The following is a 25,507-nucleotide window of genomic DNA, read 5'->3' as shown; positions in this document are numbered from 1 at the left end:
GTCAGATGGTCATTATGGCAAAATAAATCTGACAGAGTAATCAGGCCCCCGACGTGGAAGTTTATTTTGAGATAACGACTGGCCGGCTGCAAATTATCCTACTTATTACACGGCTACTTAGCAAATAAATAAATAAATAAACAGACATGAAATATTGATATTAACTGAAATTATTGCATTTTGTGAGAAAGACAGCAACCACAGAGTGCTAAAAAAACACATGAAACTAGCACAGGAGCTTGGTGGACTGAGGTAATGATCAATTACACAGTTTATCAGCCATTGTATGCAGATATCTGACTGCAGAGTGATGTGATTGATAACTCTGTTCATCTCCTTTGGAAAAGAAAGAGAGAACAAAATTATCTTCACCTATCATTTCCCTAGAATCTTACTTCAGATCCAACTGTGCAAAATGCTGATGTTATTCGACTAAAGCCCTTCACAGCAGTTTCCAACCTCTCACATGTGAGCTGCTATCTGTTCATGGCTAAATCAAATAGCATGTCAGCATAAATACCCCCTCTCTCCAGCCGGCAGCAGCGGTCCTGTCTGATCTTGGTAATGGACAGCCTTTGGGAAACTGCGATGCATCGCTGTGCCGCTTCCATTACCTAGCCGCTGATGAAGGGGCGCTCAGGTAGCCGGTGCTAAGAACATTCCAGTAAAAAAGTTTCGATTGTCTTTCACTTCCCCGCTGCGATTGCCCTGAGAGCTAGTGAGTGTAAACGGATTGTCCTCATTTGTCTGTGTTAGAATCCTCTGGGGTGCTGCCATTCACCCTGCGGGGGGACGCTGACAGCCTAACTTGCACCGCAGGCCGCTCTGTAGTAGCACTGGGCCTGGAAATGACACTACTATTGCTCTGTCCCCACTCAATTAAATAGGTCCGGACCTCTGTCTCATTTTCAATCTCCTTGCCTCTCTGTCCTCTTTTTCGATCATAAATGATGGTTCACATTTCACTTGGTTTCTCTCCTGGGTCATTCCTACCACCGCCCTCGTTATTTGTGTCTTAATGAAACATTAAATTTACAATGTGTAGAAGGAAATCATATTAGTTATATTAGAATATCACCGTTGTGACCCTGGACCACAAAACTAGTCTTAGGTAGCAGGGGTATATTTGTAGCAACAGCCAACAATACATTGCATGGGTCAACATGATCGATTTTTCATTTATGCCAAAAGTCATTAGGATTTTAAAGGAGTAGTTCACTTTCAGAGCAAAAATTTACAGATAATGTACTCACCCCCCTTGTCATCCAAGATGTTCATGTCTGTCTTTAGTCGTAAGAAAATTATGCTTTTTGAGGAAAACATTTCAGGATTTCTCTCCATATAATGGACTTCTATGGTGCCCCAGAGTTTGAACTTCCAAAATGTAGCTTCAAATGGCTCTAAACGATCACAGCCGAGGAAAGAAGGGTCTTATCTAGCAAAACAATTGGTTATTTTCTAAAGAAAATTATGATTTATATACTTTTTAACCTCAAATGCTTGTCTTGTCTAGCTCTGTGTGTACTCTGTGTAGAGATTAAAAAGTATATAAATTGTAAATGTTTTTAGAAAATGGCCGATCGTTTCGCTAGATAAGACCTTTCTTCCTCGGCTGGGATCATTTAGAGCACTTTGTAGCTAAATTTAAACTGCATTTTAGAAGTTCAAACTCAGGGCAACCATAAAAGTCAATTATATGGAGAGAAATCCTGAAATGTTTTCCTCAAAAAACATCATTTTCTTACGACTAAAGAAAAAAAACAATTTTTTTACAACTGAAGAAAGAAAGAACATCTTGGATGACAAGGGGGGTACATTATCTGTAAATTTTTGTTCTGAAAGTGAACTACTCCTTTAAATAAATAAAAACTTAATTTTTGATTACTAATATGCATGTCTAAGAACTTAATTTGGACAACTTTAAAGGCAATTTTCTAAATATTTAATTTTTTTGCACTCTCAGATTCCAGATTTTCAAACAGTTGTATCTTGCCCAACTGTCCTATCCTAACAAATCATGCATCAAAGGAAAGCATATTGATTCAGCTTTCAGATTATGTAGATATCTCAATAAGACAAAAAAAAAAAAAAAAGACCCTTATGACTGGTTTTGTGGTCCAGGGTCACAATTAAGTATATAAAGCGGTGATTTTTAAATGATTTTACTACATTGGTTTAGGATAATGTTGCCCTTGTTCCAATTTTTAAAGAAATAGTTCACTTCCAGAATAAAAATGTCCTGATAATTTACTCACCCCCATGTCATCCAAGATGTTCACGTCTTTCTTTCTTCAGTCAAAAAGATATCGAGGTTTTTGATGAAAACATTCCAGGATTTTTCTCTATATAGTGGACTTCAATGGAGATCAACAGGTTGAAAGTCCAAATTGAAGTTTCAACGCAGCTTCAAAGGGCTCTACACAAACCCAGGTGAGGAATAAGGGTCTTATCTAGTGAAACGATAGAAGTTATATACTTTTTGAACCATAAATGTTCATCACCACAAATGTTAATTTTCTCCTCCAGCTTTAAAGTCATCTGGAATTGTTGTTTTACCGTTTTTTTTTTTGTTAATGAAGTTGGACTTTCTTTGCACGTTCACTTTGTAAATACTGGGTCGGTACTTCTACATAATGCGTGAAGTCGAGCTAGTGCAAGATGAGAATTTGCGGTTAAAAAAAAAGTATATAAATTGTCTTTTTTTTTGAAAATGACAGATTGTTTCTCTAGCTGGAACTCTTATTTCTTGGCTAGGATCGTGTAGAGCCCTTTGAAGCTGCACTGAAACTGCAATTTGGACTTTCAACCCATTGTTCCCCATGAAGTCCACATCCTGGAATGTTTTGCTCAAAAACCCTAATTTCTTTTCGACTGAAGAAAGAAAGCCATTAACATCTTGGATGACATGGGGGGCGAGTAAATTATTGGGATAATATTCCCTTTTCTATAAATACATCATAACCATCTTATTGTTTTAATGTATAACGTACTGCACAGGGGCAGAGTGGGGCACTAAAATCCACCGGGATCCCCCCCAACCCCCAACCACTGGAAAACCACAGCACTTTCAATAATTTTGTAAGGAACTATAGAACTTTAGGGAGTAGGGGTGAGCGGGTCACAATAACGCGGGGTTAATTGTAACACACGTGGTTTAAATATTTCCACACATGCTAGCATAACCAAATTTGGTATTTACTAGTTGCCATAGCAACACTATGCAGAGAAAAAAAGAGCGCCAAAATTCAAAAGCATTTTGAAGATATCGCTGAATATTTATTTTACCATAGTAAAAGTACATTTCTGGCTGAAGTAAACTTTTCATTTCAGTTTTTAGTATTCATTTAAAATGAGACAAATCTGCTATTATTTTAATCTCCAATTTGTTATTTATCAGTTTAGATAGTTTATTAATGCTTCGCAAATCAGCAGAAGACACTAACCTGCTTTAAACTCCAGTCGCGCAGATGGGGAACGATGTAACACTGTGTGACAATATGCCCCGCTGTTATTAAACTCTGCTATTCTGTGACATTAGCGATGCAATTTACACTACTTACTTCTAAGGATTTTGATAAGAAACGACAAGAAACAGGTGAATAAAGGCTGACAATCAATGTTTAATGTTCAGAAGTTATTATTTCAAGAAATGTAAAGCATTTGGCTCGTTTATGTGTGTGGTGTTCTATGAGAGCTATGTGTGGAGAGACTGGCGTGTTTTTCTGAATGTCCAAATGTGTTTCATTTATTTGTCCACATTTTTTGAACTACTTTACAGCTGTGTGTTGCGATCAGGGCCGTTCAAAGCATTGTTGCGATGTGTTCATTGTCAAACTCCAAAATTTGATTATTATTATTTATTTTTTAAAAAACGACATTACTTCATTTGAAAAAGTCAACACATTTATATTACTGACAAAATATTTTAGTTTGTTGTGTATATTTTTTCCATTCGATCAGATAACATTTTAAGCCGTCATATGGTCGTGTTACAACGTGCCCCTCAGATGTTCAATGTAGCCCACCTACGGGGCATGTTGTCACGTTTCACTTCCTTTTTTTTTTAGGTAAATAACGAAAAACGTATACACTGTAGATATAAAACAAAGCGATATATTTGTATTAGACAAGTGTGAAAATAATGTGGATAAAAATTATGAACCCCACATAAACCGCGAAATTCAAAAAGTGTTAGGTTGTGCCCCGCTCTCTCCTATGTGGGAGTATTTGGCCGCTATTCGCGGAGAATTTAGTAACGTCAATGATTCTAATAAGCTCAGGCCGATCGCGTTCACCTCGCGCCCGCTCAATTTGTGATCCGCTGTGTAAATCCTTCGGCCGGCCGACTGGGAAAAGTCCCGGTCGTCCCGATTGCCACTCGGCCCCTGGTACTGCATAACCTTCCTCTCTCTTTTCATCTCTGTCTCTCACTCTTTCTCGCTCTCCTTTTTCTCCCCTTCCTCTCTTGTTGTGACCTTTGGGAGCCCACAGCCCATGTTTATGCTGATCAAATATCCTCCCTGAGCCCTGAGAATTAAAAGGCCAATGAGAAATTAAACAGGTGCCCACCTCCTGCATCTCTTGCTATTCATCATCCTGGCATTACAAACACTAAATTAACTGCACTCCTCTTCCCTCTCTCCTCCGTGTCCTCTCAGTGGACTATTTTAATAAGTAATCCATAAACTCATTTCTCACCTGAAATCAGAGCCTTTTCTTTTGCCCCTCTCTGGGATTCCTGGATCCGGACACATGTTGTGTCCTTGCGCCACCCCCATCTGTGATACTGCAAACGACAAAACGGGAGAAAAAAGTTGGTATTCAAGAAACTGCAGGGCAGGATGTCAAAACACATATTAAATGGTTATACTTCTTATAAATCTTGACTCAGCATTTGAGAGGTTTATTAACATAGTGACAAATTTCTTGGTTGTACTTATATTTTAAAAAATACCTGCATGTAATTTCCTTAATGCACCCTAAACCACTAAACCTGTCCCTAAATTTACCCGTATCCCACCTCAATAAGTACTTATTTTTTAATGCAAGTACATAGCAGTTAAGTCCACCTAATACAAAATGGGACTAAATAATTTAACACGAACACATTTGCACATTCATAGCTCTCTGATGATGGTTAATGGACGAATGACACATAAGTAAAAAAAAAAAATAATAAGAAAAAAAAATCACATTTTCTAGTAAGTGTTTTAGTTTTTATTGTTATATTTGAATTATATACTTTCACAACTTAATCTTCACTCTGAAACAGCATTATTGTCATTTAATTGTATTATAATTCATGAAATTATTTGATGATTTAGATGTACATTTTTACCATTATTCATTATAATCTCACTGAGGCCAATTGAGTCGAATCATTCAAATTAATCCATACTTTATTGCCATTGTGACATCTTTTTTTTATTCAAAATAGGCCTATACATAATTCATATAATTATATAGTGTAATTCAGATGTGCATATTTTAATGGGTTAACTGATTTAGCATTATTTAACAATCTTCACAGTTCATACACTTTCATAGATATTAGTTTAGTGAATAGAATATTCATCATTCTGTTAGGAATACAAATATTACATTATATGTAGAGGATGACAGCGAGGATAAATTTATTTTAGGTAGCTTTCTGACCCAGGTAGGGTGTCGTCCTATATATTTATTTGTTTTAAATTATCAAATGTTTTAGTTTATGTCCATCCAAACATAGTTCACCCAAAAATAAAAATAAAAGTCTGTCATTAATTTCTCACCCTCATGTTGTTCCAAACCCATCTTCAGAACACAAATGAAGATATTTTTAATTAAATCTGAGTATTCTCGTATCACGGTTGAACCACAGATGTCACATGGACTATTTTACCAATGTCTTTACTGCCTTTCTGGGCCTTGAATGTTGTAGTTGTATTGCTGTCTATGCAAGATCAGAAGCTCTCGAATTTCATCTAAAATATCTTAATTTGTGTTCCGAAGATGAACAAAGGTCTTACAGGTTTGGAACGATATGAGGGTGAGTAATTAATGACAATGACTATTTTTTTTTAGTAAACTATTCCTTTAATAATACACCAAAAGATGCATCATCATCCTGTACTTGCTAAACCTAATAAAAGCACACTGTTCTGAAAAGGCTTCTTTTTCATTTTAACCTACTATTTTTGTTGGCAGAAAAAAAGGCAAAATTTTGCCTAAAATGTAAGATACTCGAAAATTAGCATCTGCTTTATTGAACCGTTTCATAAAAGCAGCATCATACTCGCAACTATGCAGTTGGTCTGAACATTAGAAAGGATTTACCTTGTAAAGAGAGCAGGGCTATCTGTAAGTGTATTCAAACATCAACACAGTCTAGCCAGGAGGTTTATTGAATGAACAAAAGAATCAATCAGTCCTCCTAAGAACGCCAGGATATTTTCAGGTATCATTATGCGAGCACAAAATTTTCGCTGGCATCAAAACACACAAGCTCATCCAGCCCCGCAGGAAGTGGATATGACACGCAGGGTCAAGGAGGTTGGCCGCAGCCTCGCTTTCTGCAATAGGTAGCTAGGAGGCAGGAGAGGACAGAGGAGGGAAAACCTGAAGTGACACATGTTGATTGGCCCAGGCGCGCCTGGGTGCCGGCACTCATGCATATTGATGTGGGACAAAAGGCCAAACTTGTCAGCGCTGCCGTTGAGACACTGCCGGCCACGCTGACGGTACTGGGATCCCTGATGACACCCTCAATGGGCACATGCTCACATGGGCAGGCTGACATTTTCTCACAATGATGCAGAGGTAATAGAAATGTAAATAAAGACGGCGTAACAGAAGAAAGCAGACTGAAGAAGCCTCTCAGCACACAGTGCAATTACCCCTCCTCGATAAGCTTTTTCTTTCTCTGTTTGCCAACAATGGAAACGGTAACTTATTTTCCCTCCCCTCTGGCCTTAGGGAGAAAAATAGCTCCATTTGTCTCCAATTGACACAGCGTAGAATAAAGATAACATTAATGTTTAAGGTTGTGTGCCTGTGCCGTGCATTGGCTTTCACCAATGAGTGGACAAATGGAAGCTACATGCTGACGATGCTTAAAAACCCTGAAATTTTCAACAGAGTTTAAAAAAAAAGTTGACTATGAATTGGTCAACTAAGATTTCAAAGTTGTAAATGTTTTGTTCCGGTTCACTCCAGGGTCAGAAATGAACTTTTCCATTAAGGGGCAACATTTGCTCACTAGAATTGTTTTCCAGTGGCATTTTAACATTTGTGAGGGCAATATTTATAATCACCTCATTATTGTAAAAACAATATATTGTCTTTAATGTCAAATACGTATTTTATTATATTTAACCAGTTACTTTAATCAATATGTTGTACTGTTGTAACTGCTTTAAATTTTATCTACTGTAAATTATACATAGGGCCTCATAGGGCTGCAAAATTTTCACTTTTCATTCATTTTCACATTTCATTTTAATCACTACAGCCGTAATATATTTAATTAGTTTAATTGTGCAGGGGCATTTTTTGCCGATTTGTCTAGAATTTATGGGGCATTTTTGTTTGTAATTTCCAATCCTGGTTCACTCACACTTGATATGAATAACATAAAGAGGACACATTCCTAAATCACCCTTCCTATTAACCAAACATAGCACCAATAAACACAAAAGTTTGAAATTGGTAAGATTTTTGTATATATATATATATATATATATATATATATATATATATATATATATATATATTTTTTTTTTTTTTTTAAAGCATCTCTTACGTTCCCCAAGTCTGCATTAAAAAAAAATAAAATAAATAAAAACAGTAATATAATACTACTACAATTTGAAATAACGGTCTTCTATTTTAATATATTTTAAAATGTAATTTATTCCTGTGATGGCAAAGCTTAATGTTCTGCAGCATTACTCCAGTCCTCAGTGTCACATGCATATTCTAAATTCAGAAATCATTTTAATATGCTGATTTGGTGTTTAAGAAAGATTTCATAAGGTGCTTCTTTTATTATTATCATTATTATTATTATTATTATTATTATTATTATTATTTTATATATAGAAACAAAGATGTTTTCAGGATTCTCTTATAAGTTCAAAAGAGCAGCATTTTGTTATTAGAAAGCATTTTACTGATTAGAAATCGACTAACAAATCTCTTAGATGCCACTTTTGATCAATTTAATGCATTCTTGCAGAACAAAAGTATTAATTTCTTAAAAAAAAAATGAATGACATACGAGCAATACACAAGAGAAGCAGTGCGATATGGCTGTAAATCGGCACGGCTGTAGGTAATCACAGCGTGCCAATATATGGCAATATCTCATGGCTACGAGTGTGATATTGAATTTATGCAACAGTCCGATGGCATGAGTGTTTAAATACATAAGAAACAACAACGGAGTGTCTTTAAAAACCCTCATTTGTGCAAACTAAAAACTGATGCCCTGGAGCTCACATTTCCAAAAACGTCAAAGCAAAATTATAAACAGTTTATTATAAAACCTCATACGAGTTAAAACAAGTACATTCTTGCTTAAACTCTTAAAACTACATTCAGTTTCCTCAAAACAATATTATTTATAAAATTATAATGGATTTCATTTTCATGATTTGGATGTCAGCCAAGACACTCGCTGTGAGAAATACCACAAACAGAGTGATATAAACGGTGAAACGGTTGGAGTTCTGTTATCACTAGAATATCACACTCCTCTCAGCCAATCAGATTTGATAACTAGAAAGAGCTATTGTATAAATTGATACAGTTTTAGCTAAATTAATGCACCACATACTATCATTACATAAAATCACATAAAAACTGAGATACTGCAATCTTGTAGCTCAAACAGTAGATCATTACACTAGCAATGCCAAGGTCACAGGTTCAACTCCCAGGGAATACATGAACTGATAAAGTACATCTTGTAGGCAAATGTAAATCACTTTGGATAAAAACATCTGCCAAGTGCATGAATGGAAACGTAAAGTTGATTCAGGAAAATGTCCTTCATGTGCATGGAAAGGTTGACTTACAAACTGATATCTTGCTGTGGTTGTCTTTACTTGGCAGCATCTTCACCCCTCTGGACTTCAGTTCTGTCATCTTCTTCACTGGAAGTCAAAAGAATTATAACATGTTTATTGGAGAGCAGGAAGGATTAGGAAAAGCTGAAAAAAAAAAAAGAAAAAACTATAATCATAGGGCCAGATGCTTGCTAGGCATTACAAATCATGAACCGCATTGTAATTACAATTACAGTCTTTCAAAGAAGCTGTCATTCTTGTGCAAAAAAGCCTATTGTGTGTGAACAAAGCACAGCATGTTTGTTGAAAAAGCAACAAAATAATGTCAGCACGCATTTGTACACGCGCGCACACACACAGCCAGTCATTGTTTTCCATTACATTGTCTCAGAGCTTCGGCACTTAAATGTTCTCAAAAGAAAATCAGAATTTGAGTAAGCATTTGTAATGGAGATATTTACCATTCGCAATCAGCTGTCTCAGCAAAACCAAAAAGTAACAAATCAATTAAAATCAAGCGTAATGATTAAATAATATTCGCAACTACTTACAATATTTTTTTTTTTTTTCTGTTTTTGGGAACAGACTGGCAAAATAAAGGTTGCCAAAAGTAAAAAAAAAAAAAAAAACAGGTTGCCAAAAGTATTTGCACCTTTGACTGCCATTATTCTATTCTATTCTATTCTATTCTATGCCCAGATCTGTAGAACATACAGATACATAATATACCAAAAAAAGCCTTATATGTTCAAGTCAAGGTGATGGAACGTGGAAAGAAATGTTTAATGTGTAACATATATAAATCCTAAGACTATATGAGTATGTCTTCCTAATCTTTGAAATAGTTACAATAAGATTGAGAGGAAGCAAAGTAGTTTATTATGTAAAGAGTGTCTTCTCATTGGATGTTACTTATTGCAAAGCATTTTACTAAAGGTTGGAAAGAGGAAGGGAGGTAAAATAAAAGGAGAGAGGTCAGTAGGAAATCTAATTAAGAGCTTAACTCCCCTTTCTCTCTTCCTGATACTCTAAAAGTATTTATTTATCAAACTCCAGGGCTATAATCCCATCCCATCGCTCTGATCTGCTTACGGAGGAGGTGAAATTCCTGCAGATTCCGTCTTTGTTTCCCGTAGCTGAGCTGACTAATCCCGTTCCTCTGCTCATCTCCTTTGAGTGCTGACCTTTGAACTTGAGTGTGATGAAAGTGGCGTTAGTAGCGCAGCTGCTGTGTGTGTGTGTGTGTGTATCACTACGTGTAAGGAGTTGGGGGTATTCATGACCTTTAACTGACTTAATAACACTTAACTAAGATGATTCAAATAATATGAGTTTAATTCTAACTGCAGGCAGGGGAAAACTCTGCGGGGCACATGATAACTACTGAGAGCAAACAGTTGAAGTAGACCTACAGTCAATTTCTACACTTTTTGCAGGTTTTCTATATCGGTTGTGAGAGAAAATGCTATAAAATGGATTTAAATATGGTAAAATGTGTTAAAAGCATTTGTTTAATTCCAGATTAAAAAAATCTGATGATTTACTCACGCGCATGTCATCCAAGATGTTCATGTCTTTCTTTCTTCAGTCGAAAATAAATTGAGGTTTTTAAAGGAAAATATTCCAGGATTTTTCTTCATATAATGGACTTCAATGGGGATCAACGGGTTGAAGGTCCAAATTGCAGTTTCAAAGGGCTCTACGTGATTCCAGCTGAGAAATAAGGGTCTTATCTATAGCGAAACAATCTGTCATTTTCTAAAAAAAGTAAAATTGATATAGGTCTCATGTGGTTAGCTCTTTGTCTGTGTACTTTGGTTCAAAAAAGTGAGTTAGGGTTAAAAACTCCATCTCATATTCTCCTCCGACTTCTAACCATCATTGTTTTGCCTTTGTAAAGGGCGTTTGACTTTCTTTCACTGGGTCGGTACACGCGCCTACGTCATGCGTGACCTTTTCTAACATGATTTCTAATGCGTGAAAGTTTAGCTAGTGCAAGACGAGCATTTGTGGTTAAAAATTATATACATTTTTTTTTTTTTTTTTTTTTTTTTAGAAAATGACAAATCGTTTTGATAGATAAGACCCTGAAGCTGTTTTGAAACTGCAATTTTGACCTTCAACCCATTGGTCTCCACTGAAGTTCACTATATGGAGAAAACTCCTGGAATGTTTTCCACAAAAACCCTAATTTCTTTTTGACTGAACATCTTGGATGACATGAGGGTGAGTAAATTATCAGGACATTTTTATACTGGAACTGAACTAATTCTTTGCCAAGCATGCTCTAATGCAACTTTATTCTTACTGACCCCAAACCATTGAACAGTAGTGTAAAATAATAATTACAACTTTTAAATAAACCTTGTATCCCATATATAAATAAAAAGCATTTAGCTGTTAAAAACAGAACATGAGGGGGAAATAGTTGAATCAGATTCATACTGGTATCTATATTTAAAAAAAAAAAAAAGTTATTATATTTATAACATTATATAAATAAATTGTTATATATATAAATGTATAGACAGCATTAATTCATACATTCAATAAACAAACAAACTAAAAAACTAAAATGTAACACAGGACCACAAAATCAGTCATAAGAGTCAATATTTTGAAATTGAGATTTATACATAATCTAAAAGCTAAATAAATAAGCTTTCCTTTAATGTATGGTTTGTTAGGACAGGACAATATTTGCCTGAGATACAACTATTTAAAAATCTGGAATCTAATGGTGCAAAAAATCTAAATATTGAGAAAATCGCCTTTAAAGTTGTTCAAACGACATTCATACAAAACATATTTCTAATCAAAAATTAAGTTTTAATGTATTTACAGTAGGACATTTACTAAATATCTTCATGGAACATGATCTTTATGTAATATCCCAATGATTTGTTTTGGCATAAAAGAAAAATCGATAATTTTGACTCACACAATGTAGTTTTGGCTATTGCTACAAATATACCCACGCTACTTAAGACTGGTTTCGTGGTCCAAAAGGCAGGATGCTGTGTATAAAGCACTGTAAATAAAGACCGGCACGTATCCAACTTTCTCCTTTTGCTTTCTTCATCTCTCCCTCTCCCAGTCTCTTCTGTCTTTTTCTCCAGATGTTTTTGACAGCAAGTACCCCTAAGCTGTTTCTATGTCTAGTTACATAGACACAAGTAAAGGCATCAGTCTCAGAACAGCCCATATCTTACCTTGATACTGAGCACTGAAGCCTTTCAGTTTGTGGTTTCCATCAGATGTGAAGTGGAGTCTCAACCAGTTCTTGCTACTGATGATCGGTGATGGCAGGTTTGGACCAGTAAACCTGTAATATTGAAGAGAAGACAGGATTTATTGAGTGAAGTCCACTTTCTTCTCCCTTTCTCTGTGGAACACTAAAGGAAAGCATACAATTACAAAGAACCGAGGCTTTCAAGCTTCAACAAAGCACCATAAAAGTGGTCTATGTGACTCATGCACCATATTCCAAGAAATTTGAGGCCATCGATAACTTAGTGTGATGAACAGACCAAATTGTAGGCCCTTTTTTAAAGCTTGAAAGCTTCAGACCCCATTCATTGTAATTACATCTAGCGACCATCAGTCCTCAGAACTTCTCCTGTTGTGTTTTTACAGAAGGAAAAAAGTCAAAAGGGTTCAAAACAATAAAATGATGATAGAATTTCATTTTGGAGTAAACTATTGTTTTAACCTAGAGAAAAGGGAAGAAAAACATCTCAAGTGCAAGCCTATTTCACAACCTCATGGAGTCTACCAAGTGCAATCTGTGCAAGTAAACCAACAACACATCAACAAAACAAACATTTACAGACATGCAATGCACCAGTTTTAAAGTAATTAGCGTGCGTAATCATCAACATGTGAAAAAGATCCATACAAACAAATTAACATCTGCATATATATTTCTCCCTTTTGCTCAATAACAACCCACCTGCCCTAAGCTTAGATGTACCAATGCTCAGGTCTTGGGATTGTCAGAATTAGTGTTAATTACTCAGATAAGACAGGCACAGTAGGACAGCTTCTTTATTGTAGTGAGCGCTAATCGCATAAGCTGAGAAGAAAACTGAAATTTGTTTGACAAAGAAATGTAAGCTTATTCTCGCCGTATTTACCAAATGTCAGATTTGGCTCAATAAGGTCTACAAGCACAAAGAAAGACAGACCTGAAGAGCAATGGAGAGAGAAAGAAACAGATGTATGGAGAGGTATGAATAGTTTGAGAGAGCTTAGTCCACGTTTGCTATTTATTGCGCATCTGATGCAATGAAGTATTTTTTAACTTCTCTAGCTCAGAGCAACCAAGCCCACCAGCGCTGAGGGAAGGGGATAAAAATGGGTCTGAGTCACTAGCACTATAACTCTTTTTTACAAACGAAATCATTAACATTTAAACGACTGCATGCAATATGTGTGTCTGTGGCTTATGACGTAATGGCTTAGTCACTTTTTTTATTTTGTGGAGGAGCTTCTGAGTCTGACCAGTAAGTTTCAAGTTATTTTACTTTATATTTTATATATATCAGGGGCGTTTCATCTAAGGAGACAAGGGAGGCAGTGTCTCCTCAAAATATTAGATAAGAAAAAAAATGTTAGTACAAAAATAAAACAACACTAATATATAGCATTAAAAAGTGTATTAATCACTCATTTTTAAAGAAACTTTGTCCAGCAGGTAAAGTTATACCAGTAAGTACATATCACTGCAGTTTCCAACAGAAATGAACACTAGAGGCGGTAAAACAGCGAGCACTTGTAATACTTTCTGTACACAGTTATGATTACAGCTCCATACATTTTGCTTTCGGGATGTAACAAGCTTGTTCGGTAGCTCAACCGGCATGTAACTGAACTTAGGATGCAGAATCCTTGGGTACGAATCCCGTGAAAAACATGACTCACACTGAAAAACAAGTTAAAACGGCATGCTTACGGTTGCGTTTTTACGTCGCTTTTGTTCATACTATCGGGTAGGTTTAGGTGTAGTGCAGATGGTTCGTTATTTTAAAAACGTCACAGAGCATTAGAGTTATGGCACCACTCAGCGGACATTTCAAGTCAGAACTGAGGTGACATGTACAAAACCAACGTCAAATAAAACACACCATATGTACGTTCATCTGTGCCAGAGGGGGGAAAAATGAACACTCTTTTAGCGACAATCAGTGGACATTTCACATCGAATGTGTCTTGAAACGTACATGGTGTTACGTATTTAGCATCTTGCGAAAAAATTCCCACAGGTGTGTTTTGGTCATGAGATCAATACCTCCATTGCCATATGATTGATATTGATATGGTTTTGATGGGCTATGATTAGTTAATACGATAAATCCCGCCTTTTGTGCTTCGCTAATCAGCCTTAATAAACAACACTCACACACTTGGATATAACCACTTTGTTACGTCAAAAAAGGACTTAAAATGGCCTACAAACATGATCTGTGGGAGTTTTTAGTTAGTAATCAGCTTGGTGAAACTTAAAGTAAATCTCAATGTCCGTGACCAATATTTACTGAGCTTTGATGACAGATAATCTGAAAAAATGTAAAAATAGTTAAAAGCTGTTAAAAAGAATAGCTAAACATAAGTTCACAAATAAAATACACTGTTGAAATTGTTACTGCCTGGAGTTATTATTTTCAAATTAAAGGTGCCATAGAATGAAAAACTGTATTTACCTTGGCATAGTTGAATAATAACAGTTCTGTACATGAAGATGACATATCATGAGTCTCAAACACCATCGTTTCCTCCTTATATAAATCTGCTGCTTGCAAAAGACCACTGAAAAATAGGCAAATTCTAACATAACAGCTACTATGATGCAACATTCTCGGAACCATTAACAGTTACGCCCTCAACATTTGCATAGCCCAATCATCAGAAGTTCTGAGGGTAGGCTATTGTGAAAGAACAAAGTGAGGACAATAGCAAAAATGGCAGATCACGGAAATAAATGTTATGTTCCAGGTTGTGCAGGAGATGTTAAGTGTAGGGATGGGTTGGTGTCTGTACTCTGAAAGGCAAGGAAAACAAATAACGCATTCTAATAAAATAAGGCGAGACACTAAAGGGACATGGTTAGCTTCTTGCTAGCGGTAGTCTGTTACATTGCAGTACAGAAGATTTTACTTACCACATAAACAGAGTAAGGAGAGATGATTGCGCGGACGATGGCGAATGATTTACAGATCCTGAGCATCACTAACAAGCATCTAAACTTCCAAAATGTGTGGTAAGTACTGCCGCTGTAGTATAACGTTACACAGAGCTCAGCAATCGCAAATCAAAAGTGAAAGTAAAATGATTGTGCATTCAAAACGGCAGTTTCAATGACCTGCATATTAACAGCGGCTCGGGCTCCGTGATATATATATATCTTTTTTTTTTTTTTTTCCCTCCATACGTTTCCTTCCTGCTGTGCTGATAAATGAGCCGCTCTTTGAAACAGCCAATCAGAGCATGAATCTTCCAAATAAGGTAATAACAGACCATTTCATTCTAAGGACAAATCCTAGGGTTGTAAATGCACCTGTAAAACCATTATTGGAGAATTTTTGCATTTTCCTATGTCATATACCTTCTATGTAGATATCAGAGAACAATTTAAAATATTGTATCAATGCATTCTATGGCGCCTTTAATGTACAATGCTTCAAAACCCTTATTGAGCACTAACCTGATGAGATTCATATTTGGCTTTAATAAATTGAATACTGATTACATTGTTAAATGTAAAAATAAATGTAAAAATATAAAATCTTGATAGTGTAAATAATGTTTACTTAACCAAGAAAAGTCTAGGACATTTACATTTGATTAAAAAAAAAAAAAAAAACTTTGAGGACTTTGCCTCCTCAGAACACCACCAAGTTAAGGCCTAATGAAATCTGTTCATCATATAAAGTGATCGTATCTCTTCATGAAACTTGAATTGAACTGCTTGATTCATATGGATTGGTTTTACAATGCCTTTATGACTTTTGGTTTAAAGTTTTGGTTACCAAAGTCTCATGGGTTTGGAGCGAGATATCCACCATATTTGTCCAATAAGAGCGGGCGCAGTCATTTGTAAATTTAATATGACCGGCTTCTGGTCTTATATGTGTCCAGCTTTTTTTATAGCTGTACAAAACAGCTTGTTTTGCTGCTTGATAATGCAAATGTTGTGTTTTACCATATTATTTTAATGTATTATCTTAATTATGAACACAATGGCTTGTAGTGCAAACAGTTTTACAGTTTACTGCACTTTTTTCTCGGCTTATGAACCGGAAGTCTCTCACATTACCAGAAAACGGCTTATTTCCACATTGAAAAATAAGGTGGATAGCTAAGTAAATGATGACAGAAATTTGGAGAACTCAGTGTATGGTATCACTCTAGAAAATGAAGTTAAAATGGTCCAAAGAAAGAAAAGAAAAAAAAAAAAACAATCTGTATGCTGCAATATTTAAATTAGGTTGTAACTTTGCAGGGTCTACATGCCCATTACTGACAGATTCACGTTTTATAATTCTAGTAATTCCACACACATACAACAACAAGACCCCCTAAACCATTTTATTCGAGACTGAAAGCTGAAAGAGCTTTTTCATTACAGATGAGCCAAATTAAGCCACATTGTGTTTAAGATGGCAACCAACAGTTTCTTTTCAAGCGCATCTCACAAGAAAGTGCCATCCTTCTGACAGCCCAAGTATGTGCTTTGCCCGATTTTCCCACACGACAATAACAGTGGTCAAGGAAACACAGTGAGTCTAATCGGAGTGAATAAGTTCTTTCGCAGTGTTGTAGCGAGAGTATATTCCCTCGAAAGTCAGGCGCGTGGACCTGTTGTAGTGCTGAGGCTTGAAGCCCAAGGGTGTAATCATGGAGAATGAAGTGTACCACAGCGCTACTGATGCACCGGTGCCTGTCATAATGCTGTGATGCTAAAGCAGCAGGGAATCACATAGTCCTATTTTAACACACATTAGCACAGTTGGGGCTCATTAACTGAAACAGGCCCAGTGCTCTCATGGGACGCAGGAACAAGAGTGACAGAACATCTTCGTCAGTCATCTAGGGGATTGGCTAACCCGCTCTCCTAGGACCGATCAGCTCCATTGTGCTGAAACTTCAAAGAGAAGGACATGGTATCATTACTTTTATTGGTGAATTTACAGCTATGGTCATCTACTTGACATGAACCTCAACCCTGAATACACAAACACTATCCCATCTTAGTAACTAACTAAATAAATAAAACAAACCATTCATAATAACTACTGCTTGTTCTCATAAGAAAGCTATGATCATTGAAGACAGGGCTAGCATATAGAACTTTTTTTTTTTTTTTTTTACCTTAATACTACCTGTATGAAAGAAGACCATCAAGTGATGAAATCATAATGAAGAAATAAATAAATAAATAAAAATCACATTTTTGAGAATGAAAAAGTATTTTATTTTATTTTATGTTTATTTACTTATTTATTGAGGAAATTAATGAAATAAATGAATTAATGAAAATAACTTTTTTTTTTTTTTAAGAATAAATAAATGACTGAATAATTTATTTCATTTTTATTTTGGGGGGAACAAGACTGTGTCCAAAATGTTTACTAGTACCTGTACGAAAGAAGCCTATCAAGTGATGAAACCACATTTTTGAGAATGAAGGAATACATAAATAAATAATATATAATTAAAAATCACATTTTTGAGAATGAAGGATTATTTTATTTATTTTATTTTAATGGTTTATTTACTTATTTATTGAGGGAACAAGAATGTGTCCAAAATGAGAATGAATGAACAAATGAGTGAGTGAGTGAATGAATGAATGAATGAATGAATGAATGAATGAATGAATGAATGAATGAATGAATGAACTTTTTTGAGAATGAATGAATGAATAAATATTATTTAAATTTTATTTTATTTTTGAGGGAACAAGACTGTCCAAAATGTTTAATACTACCTGTATGAAAGAAGCCTATCAAGTGATTAAATCACAATGAAGAAAGAAAGAAATAAAAATCTTTTTTTTTTTTTTAAATGAAAGAGTATTTAATTTTATTATTTTATTTTATTTATGTTTATTTACTTATTTATTGAGGGAATGAATTAATTAAATGATTATTTTTTTTGAGAATAAATGAATATTTAATTTAATTTATTTTATTTTTGACGAACAAGACCAAAATGTCCAAAATGTTTACTAGTACCTGTATGAAAGAACCCTATCAAGTGATGAAACCACATTTTTGAAAATGAAAGAATATTTTATTTTATTTTATGTTTCTTTACTTATTTATTGAGGGAACAAGATTATGTCCAAAATGAGAATGAATGAATGAATATAACATTTTTGAGAATAAACAAATTAATATTTGATTTGATTTTTTGAGGGAACAAGGCTGTGTTCAAAATGTTTACTAGTACCTGTATGAAGTCTACCAAGTGACGGAATAATTTTTTTTTTAGAATGAATGAAAATCTAATTTTTGAGAATGAATGATTTTTTTTTATTATTAATCTATTTATTGAGGGAACAAGACTGTGTCCAAAATGAGAATGAATAATGAGTAATGTTCAGCATTACTTATTTGATGTGTAATGAATGAATGAATGAATGAATATCTGGTTAATACATGGACCCCTTTTATAAATACAGAATTGTCCCTTTTCAACACAAAACCTAAAACTGACAGCAAATGTATTGCATTTTCAGGCATTTTGGGAATTACATAGGTATTAAATATTATTATTCATAAAATATTTTGGGTTAATTTGACCTTATTTGTGAAGATACAAATTGATGATAATAATAAGAAGAAATATGGGCATGATATATCCAAACCACAGCATATGTTGGTTACCATGGTTCAACCCAACCCCTGACTAAACCTTATGTCCCTAAAACAGTTCACGGTTAAACTGTGACTCCCCATATAATGTTAAAACCATCTTCACAATAACTGATGGGTATGAAGATGGTGAGAACAAGATTAATGCCTTCCACAGAATCAATCACCTACAGGTCCGCCTTTACTGAAATTAGTTTTCATCCGCTCAAGCACATTATTTATTTATTTATTACCATTTCCCCCACCCCATGTTCTAACCTCTTTTTCCTTTGAGGCCTGTCGGAATAATGGAAGTGGCGTTGAGTTCTGACTACTTGTCACATGACATTAGACTTGATTCACGATGGCATCCACCGGACAGATTAAGTGAGTCTCGGTGCAGATTGCATCTTTTATTGCTCTATTGCCAGCTTTTGTTCCGATATAGAGATCCCGCACTGGAACAGGTGGATATACATGGGTCACATTGAGCTTCTGTTTTCACACATCAGGATGGATTCACATCTCTCTATTATACATCTATAATTCAGTACTTTTCTCATTCACCCTATTCACTTTCTGAGAGCAAGATCTCAAGATATTTTCCATAAAACAAATAGTTAAGTGTTGTTTGAACAGTTATAAAGAGCTATTATTTGTAAGACAGCTGCAGAAGCTTTGTTTAAATATTGAAAACACTCTTCATAATCATCTTTTAAAATGAGTGTCGACTGATCCTTAGCCAAGACTTTTCTCCACCACAGGAGAAGGATGTTTTTTATAATTACGTCCAATTAAACCAAAGCTGAGGAAAACATGTCAAAATGTTTAAATCTTGTCAAATTATACTAAAACAAACAATTCTCACAAAGTGAAGCTTCCTTGCAGACGTTGAGAAAGATTGCAAGTATTCGGTAAAAAAAAAAAAAAAAAAAAAAAAAACTGTTTATTATGAAATATTGTAGAGATGTCACACACTAAGTTTTGAGGTATAAAAACACGACAATTAACTAACCGATCCTCTTAAGTAAAGAAACATCTCTTGACATTACAAAACAACAGCAATTAAAGTAAAATCAGCAAACAGTACAACAATGCAAAAAGTTTTTATGTTCCAGTGCATGCAGGGAAAACGGCAAATGTTACAGATTTATTTATTTAATTAATTTTATTTATTTTTCAGGACCATATAAACTAAAAAAACCTATGAATTAACCCAATGAACATGCTTATTGGTTTAACTTAAAGTATATTGTTCTTAAAAAGCTGCATCGAGATGAACCCTGTAAAATTTCTAAATAATATAAACTAAAATATGTTTCAGTATTATTTATATGTATACAATAAAGTGTGCATAAGTATACTGCTCTTAAAAAAGCAGCATCGAGATGCCTTACTTTTGCCCCTGAAATCTGAATTTCTGAAAAAAAAAAAATTAAACGGAAAATTTTGTATACATTCATTTTAATTTTACTTTTTTTTTTTTTTCAGGACCATTCAAACTAAAAAAAAGAATAAAATAAATAAATAATAATAATCCAATGAACCAGCATATTGGTTTACTTTAAAGTAATAATAATAATAATAATAATAATAATAATAATAATAATAATAATAATAATAATAATAACAATAATAATAATAAATAAACAATAAAATAAGATAAAATTATTTTATTCAGTATTATTTATTTGTATACAACAAATTGCTTAGGAGAATGAGTATTTTATTTGCCCCTGAAAACTGTAAAATAAATAAAATAAAATAAAATACAATAAAATAAAATAAAAAAAATAAGGTAGGACTACAAGTATATTATTTGCCCCTAAAAACTGTATGTCTGAAAATAAAGTAAAATGAAATAAAATTTTCACTATTATTTGTATACAAAAAATTATGCATAAGTATGAGTATACTGTTCTTTAAAAAGCTGCATCAATGTCTTATTTTTGCCCCTGAAATCTGAATTTCTGAAAAAAAAAATCATTAAATAAAATTTTGTATACATTTCTTCTTCTTCTTTTTCTAATTTATTTATTTATTTATTTATTTTTTTAATTTCAGGACCATTAAAAACATAAAAAAAGCTTATTGGTTTACCTTAAATAATAATAATAATAATAATAATAATAATAATAATAATAATAATAATAATAATAATAATAATAATAATTAATAATAAAATAAGATAAAATAATTGTATTCAGTACTATTTATTTGTATTTTCACATTATGTAGGAGAATGAGTATATTATTTCCCCCTGAAAACTGTAAAATAAAATACAATAAAGAAATGTAAATTAAACACATTTTAAATTAGGTAGGAGAACAAGTAAATTATTTGCCTCTAAAAACTGTATGCCTGTAAAAAAAAATAAATAAATAAAATGCATTTTTCACTATTATTTGTATACAACAAATTATGAATGAGTATGAGTATATTGTTTTTAAAAAGCCGCATTGAGATGCCTTACTTTTGCCGCTGAAAACTGTATGTTTGAACTAAACTAAACAAAAAAAAAAAAAAATCTGTATTATTTATTTGTACACAATAAATTAAGAAAGGAAAAGGAAGGAAAGGACATGACGTAGGAGTATGAGTATATTATCCGCCCTTGAAAACTGTATGTCTGCAAAATAAAATACATTTTTGGTATTATTTATTTGTATACAATAAATAAAAAATGAGTATGAGTATATTGTTCTTAAAAAGCCATTGAGATGTCTTTTGCCCCTGAAAACTGTATGTCTGGAAAATAAAATAAAAATATAAATAAATAAATAAATAAATAAATAAATAGTTTTCTCTAATATTATTTATTTGTATAAAATAAATTAAATCTAAACCATTTTAACACAGATGAAATTGCATATTAAATTGTGGTTATACAGTAATACATGCATTGCCCTCAGAAGCCTCTCTCATACATTAAACAACTATTTAAAAATAAAATAAAAAATAAATCTACGGTCACGTTCAGCTTTTTTTGATTGTGGCTACAAAATACAGTACACACAGAAATCTTCCCCATTCATCAACTGACCTTTTTAACTGCCAAAAGACCACTTTAAATAACATGTAAGCATCACCATCAATAAATCATTAAAGTTTGTGATTGACAGTGGACATTTTCTGGAAATGAGACACATGATGACCTTTATCTTATTCCCATTCGTATTCACACAGATTTAATGATCTCACAGGTGCCTCATTGAAGCTGAAAAAACTCGAAGGCACGCTTGGAGATCTCCCAGATCAATATGATGGATGGACTACAGTCACCAGACAGGAAATACTACAGCGCTAACTTGAAAGTGCACTCATGGACATGAGTTTAAAACCAGACGTGCACAATGAGATTACGTGCATAATAGAGTTTACCAGCCAGACTTAATGTGCATAAGTGAAGCTACATACACAAAACATAGGTACATAAGTAAAGTCCCCATTGTTTCCCCACACCCATAATCTTTTTAAAGAATCACTCTCATTCTCTTTCCCATGTCCATCCCGCAATGCAGCAATTGAGATGTCCATTTGAGTTAAAAAGCAATTCAGGCTCAAGTCACCCCCATTAACGTATAGTGATTATCCTCGGGAATGGATCAGGATCGTGTAAGTAACAGAACGGGGGTGGTATCGAAAATGTCATTATAGATTACAGCACTCATAAATATGCTATTAGGGCGAGCTGAAAAGAGCCTGACAACCCTGCGCTAACTCTTTTTATTTCCTTTCTTTTTAAGAGAAACAATTTGCACCTGGCAAAGAGGTCTGAAAGTCAAACACGGATTGATGGAAGACGCTGTAAGGGTATCACTTGCAAGTTCAATACCCCCTTTCGCCCTCATTCTTAGTATTAGATTTTGCCCGGACGTGCCTCAAGAGTGCAGCCTTAAATGAGTTCTTGATCCCCATCCAATGAACTTCGAGATCGAAAATTTCTATAGCATCGGAGCGGGGAAGTCAAGGGCATGGGAGTCGCCACTCAGTTTATCACGGCCCAAACCTCAATATCTTTACAATGGGAGGTCAACTGACTAAAAAAAAAGACAAATGTTTGGAACTTTGTAAAAAATATGGGAATTTGACAAGCCAAATGGCCTAACGACGCCGATTCTGCTCTGGCTGGTCAAACAGAGGGGTTGAAAATGGGGTGAGACGTGATTAAGTTCTTTTATGTTCGATCCCTGCGCTCGGCGTTCGTGTTTGATTGCAGACTGCAGTGGTAGAGGTTGATTTTGGGATCTGTGGCACTGCACAGCGCCTGTCTCACACACAGTGGCGGCTTAATTGCAGATACTTAAGCAGATCAATCACTCGGCTGCTTTATATTCTGCTCAGGCCCGGTGGCTGAGCATGGGTCAGGGTGACTTTAAAGCTCCAAAGTTCCAGTATTTTAATGACTGTGAATCATAAGAGAGCGAGAGCAAGAGAGAGGGAGAGGTGGGTGTGGAAAGAGTGTGCTCTCGCTCTGAAGTGACAAAACAAATCAGACTCCCAACCACTGAGTCCAGAGCTGGGAATTAGGGCTCGGGAAAAGAAGAGAACGCGGCATGGGCGAAAGCTTTGACCTTCATGTGGTTTAATCCTGCTGGCTGTGGACCGCTATTAGATTCACTTAGAGTCTCCAATGTCTCTCCTGTTGAGTTTACCAATCACCAATCACATTTATGGCCCTTAAGGAATGATTAAAGGTCAGAAGAAGAGGGGTGGAAAAATGAAGGATGAAGAAAAACATATGTGTTTTTTAATTCTCTCTCAGAGTTTTCAATATAGGCCACTTTACTGCCCACAGAAACAGAAAGAGGACATCAAAAGTGATCAAGCACATTAAATTTTGTTAACATGCTATTTAGGGCTGTTTTTTTTTATCATAATCATAGATTAAAACAAAATACAAAGCACTCAAAAAATTTTAAAATACTAGCATAGCTGTGTCAGTCTGTGCAAAACTGACACAAACAAATTAATATATCCTTAAAATAACATAAAACAAAATATTATTGCGCTGTTGCGCTCCAGGCATCCCGTGTTCGAATCCCGACTCGAGGACCTTTGCCTCTCCCACTTCGCTTCCTGTTATATAACAGACCAAAAAAGTACTTACCCGTTTTGTATAAAAAATGCATTTCAGATAATAAAATGTATTATTATTACTACTACTGCTACTACTACTACTACTACTTTTATTTATTATTAGTTCTATTATTATTATTATTATTATTATTATTATTATTATTATTATTATTATTATTATTATTATTATTATTATTATAACCAGAATCAGAAAAAAGTTTAAGTGTTGTTTACAAAATGAATTTCAGATAGAATTATTATTATTATTATTATTATTATTATTATTAAAGTTCTTACCCATTTTGTAAACAAAATACATTATTATTATTATATAACAAGATAAAGTTATTACCCATTTTGTGTACAAAATGCATTTTAGATAATAAATAAAATATAATTGAAATATTATATAAATTATTATTATTATTATTATTATTATTATTATTATTATTATTATTATTATTATTATTATTATTATTATTATTATTATTTACTTATTTATTGTTACATAAATAACCAGACCAGGGGCCCATTTTCATCGCTTAAGTTTACATCGCTCATTACATCCAAGATTGGATGGTTTTCTAGTCTTTTATAAGTAAACATCCAAGCGAACAAAACAACATAAATATTATAACAGATAAATACAATGTGTACTGTTTTTATTTTATTTAAATTTTGATTCCCAATTATTTCTATTCACGATTTCTAATATTTGTACATTTCAATGCAGTAATTAGCAATTCATTTAATTTTATCTTTGAAACTGATTTGTTACATGACAGCATTAATTAATGTTTCTTAAGGGTCAAGATCATGTTATCTGCATCTCATGCACTCCATAAAGCCAATCCCATAATAACAGTCATCACATTCACATGAATGCACAACTCTACATTATCTGTACAGCATGTATGTTACACTCTAATACATTTATAGAGTAATTATTTTATAACAAATATTTCAATGAGTAAACCTGGCTGTGTCAATTATAGACTACACAACATTTTTTTTTTAATATTATTTTCAAATTCATTTTTTTTTAATTATTAATAAAATGCATTGACCCTGGATCAGTAGTTCTCCTGTAATAAGTAAGTAATAAGTAATAAGTAGCAGTGATTGGGACAAATTGTAAGTATTAATTCTGCTTAAGAAATGCAATTTAATCCTGTTTACATTAAAAAGCCTGCTCCTGAGCAGGTTTCAGTTTACAAACCTGTTGCTATGACAGCAACTTTGGGATGAGCTTCAAAGAACCAAACAATCCAAGATCATGCCAAATCGTCAACTGACCAAAAAGTGTACTTGGCTTTTTTGTAAAAAAAAAAAAATGCAAAGTGGTTTGTGTGTGCTATCTTCTCAAGCTCATTGTGCCACCTGCAATTCCTCTAGTTCATCACAATCGCTCTTTCCTGTTACTCTCGTCTCATCTCATCACCACAGTTAAGTCATATTAAAAAGAACATGAATTTTAAAGAAAAAAAAAACAAAAAAACAGCTCTCAGGCAAAGCAAGTG

The 25,507-nt window shown here is 34.0% G+C and overlaps 1 protein-coding gene across 1 annotated transcript in view; it reads right to left on the bottom strand.

Moving 5' to 3' along the window:
- Positions 1-25,507, bottom strand: part of csmd2 (CUB and Sushi multiple domains 2) — a 425,673-nt gene that overhangs the window by 200,604 nt on the left and 199,562 nt on the right. Inside the window, exons 6-9 of the mRNA XM_073822409.1 lie at positions 12,263-12,375; positions 9,060-9,137; positions 4,699-4,786; positions 4,432-4,527 (exon numbers count right to left, since the gene is read on the bottom strand). Of these exons, the coding sequence (XP_073678510.1) occupies positions 4,432-4,527; positions 4,699-4,786; positions 9,060-9,137; positions 12,263-12,375 (375 nt within the window). The remainder of the gene's footprint in view (positions 1-4,431; positions 4,528-4,698; positions 4,787-9,059; positions 9,138-12,262; positions 12,376-25,507) is intronic.

The sequence above is a fragment of the Garra rufa genome, chromosome 17 (genome assembly GCF_049309525.1).
Source record: "Garra rufa chromosome 17, GarRuf1.0, whole genome shotgun sequence".
Taxonomy (NCBI): domain Eukaryota; kingdom Metazoa; phylum Chordata; class Actinopteri; order Cypriniformes; family Cyprinidae; genus Garra; species Garra rufa.
This window is presented reverse-complemented; position numbering and strand designations above follow the sequence as displayed.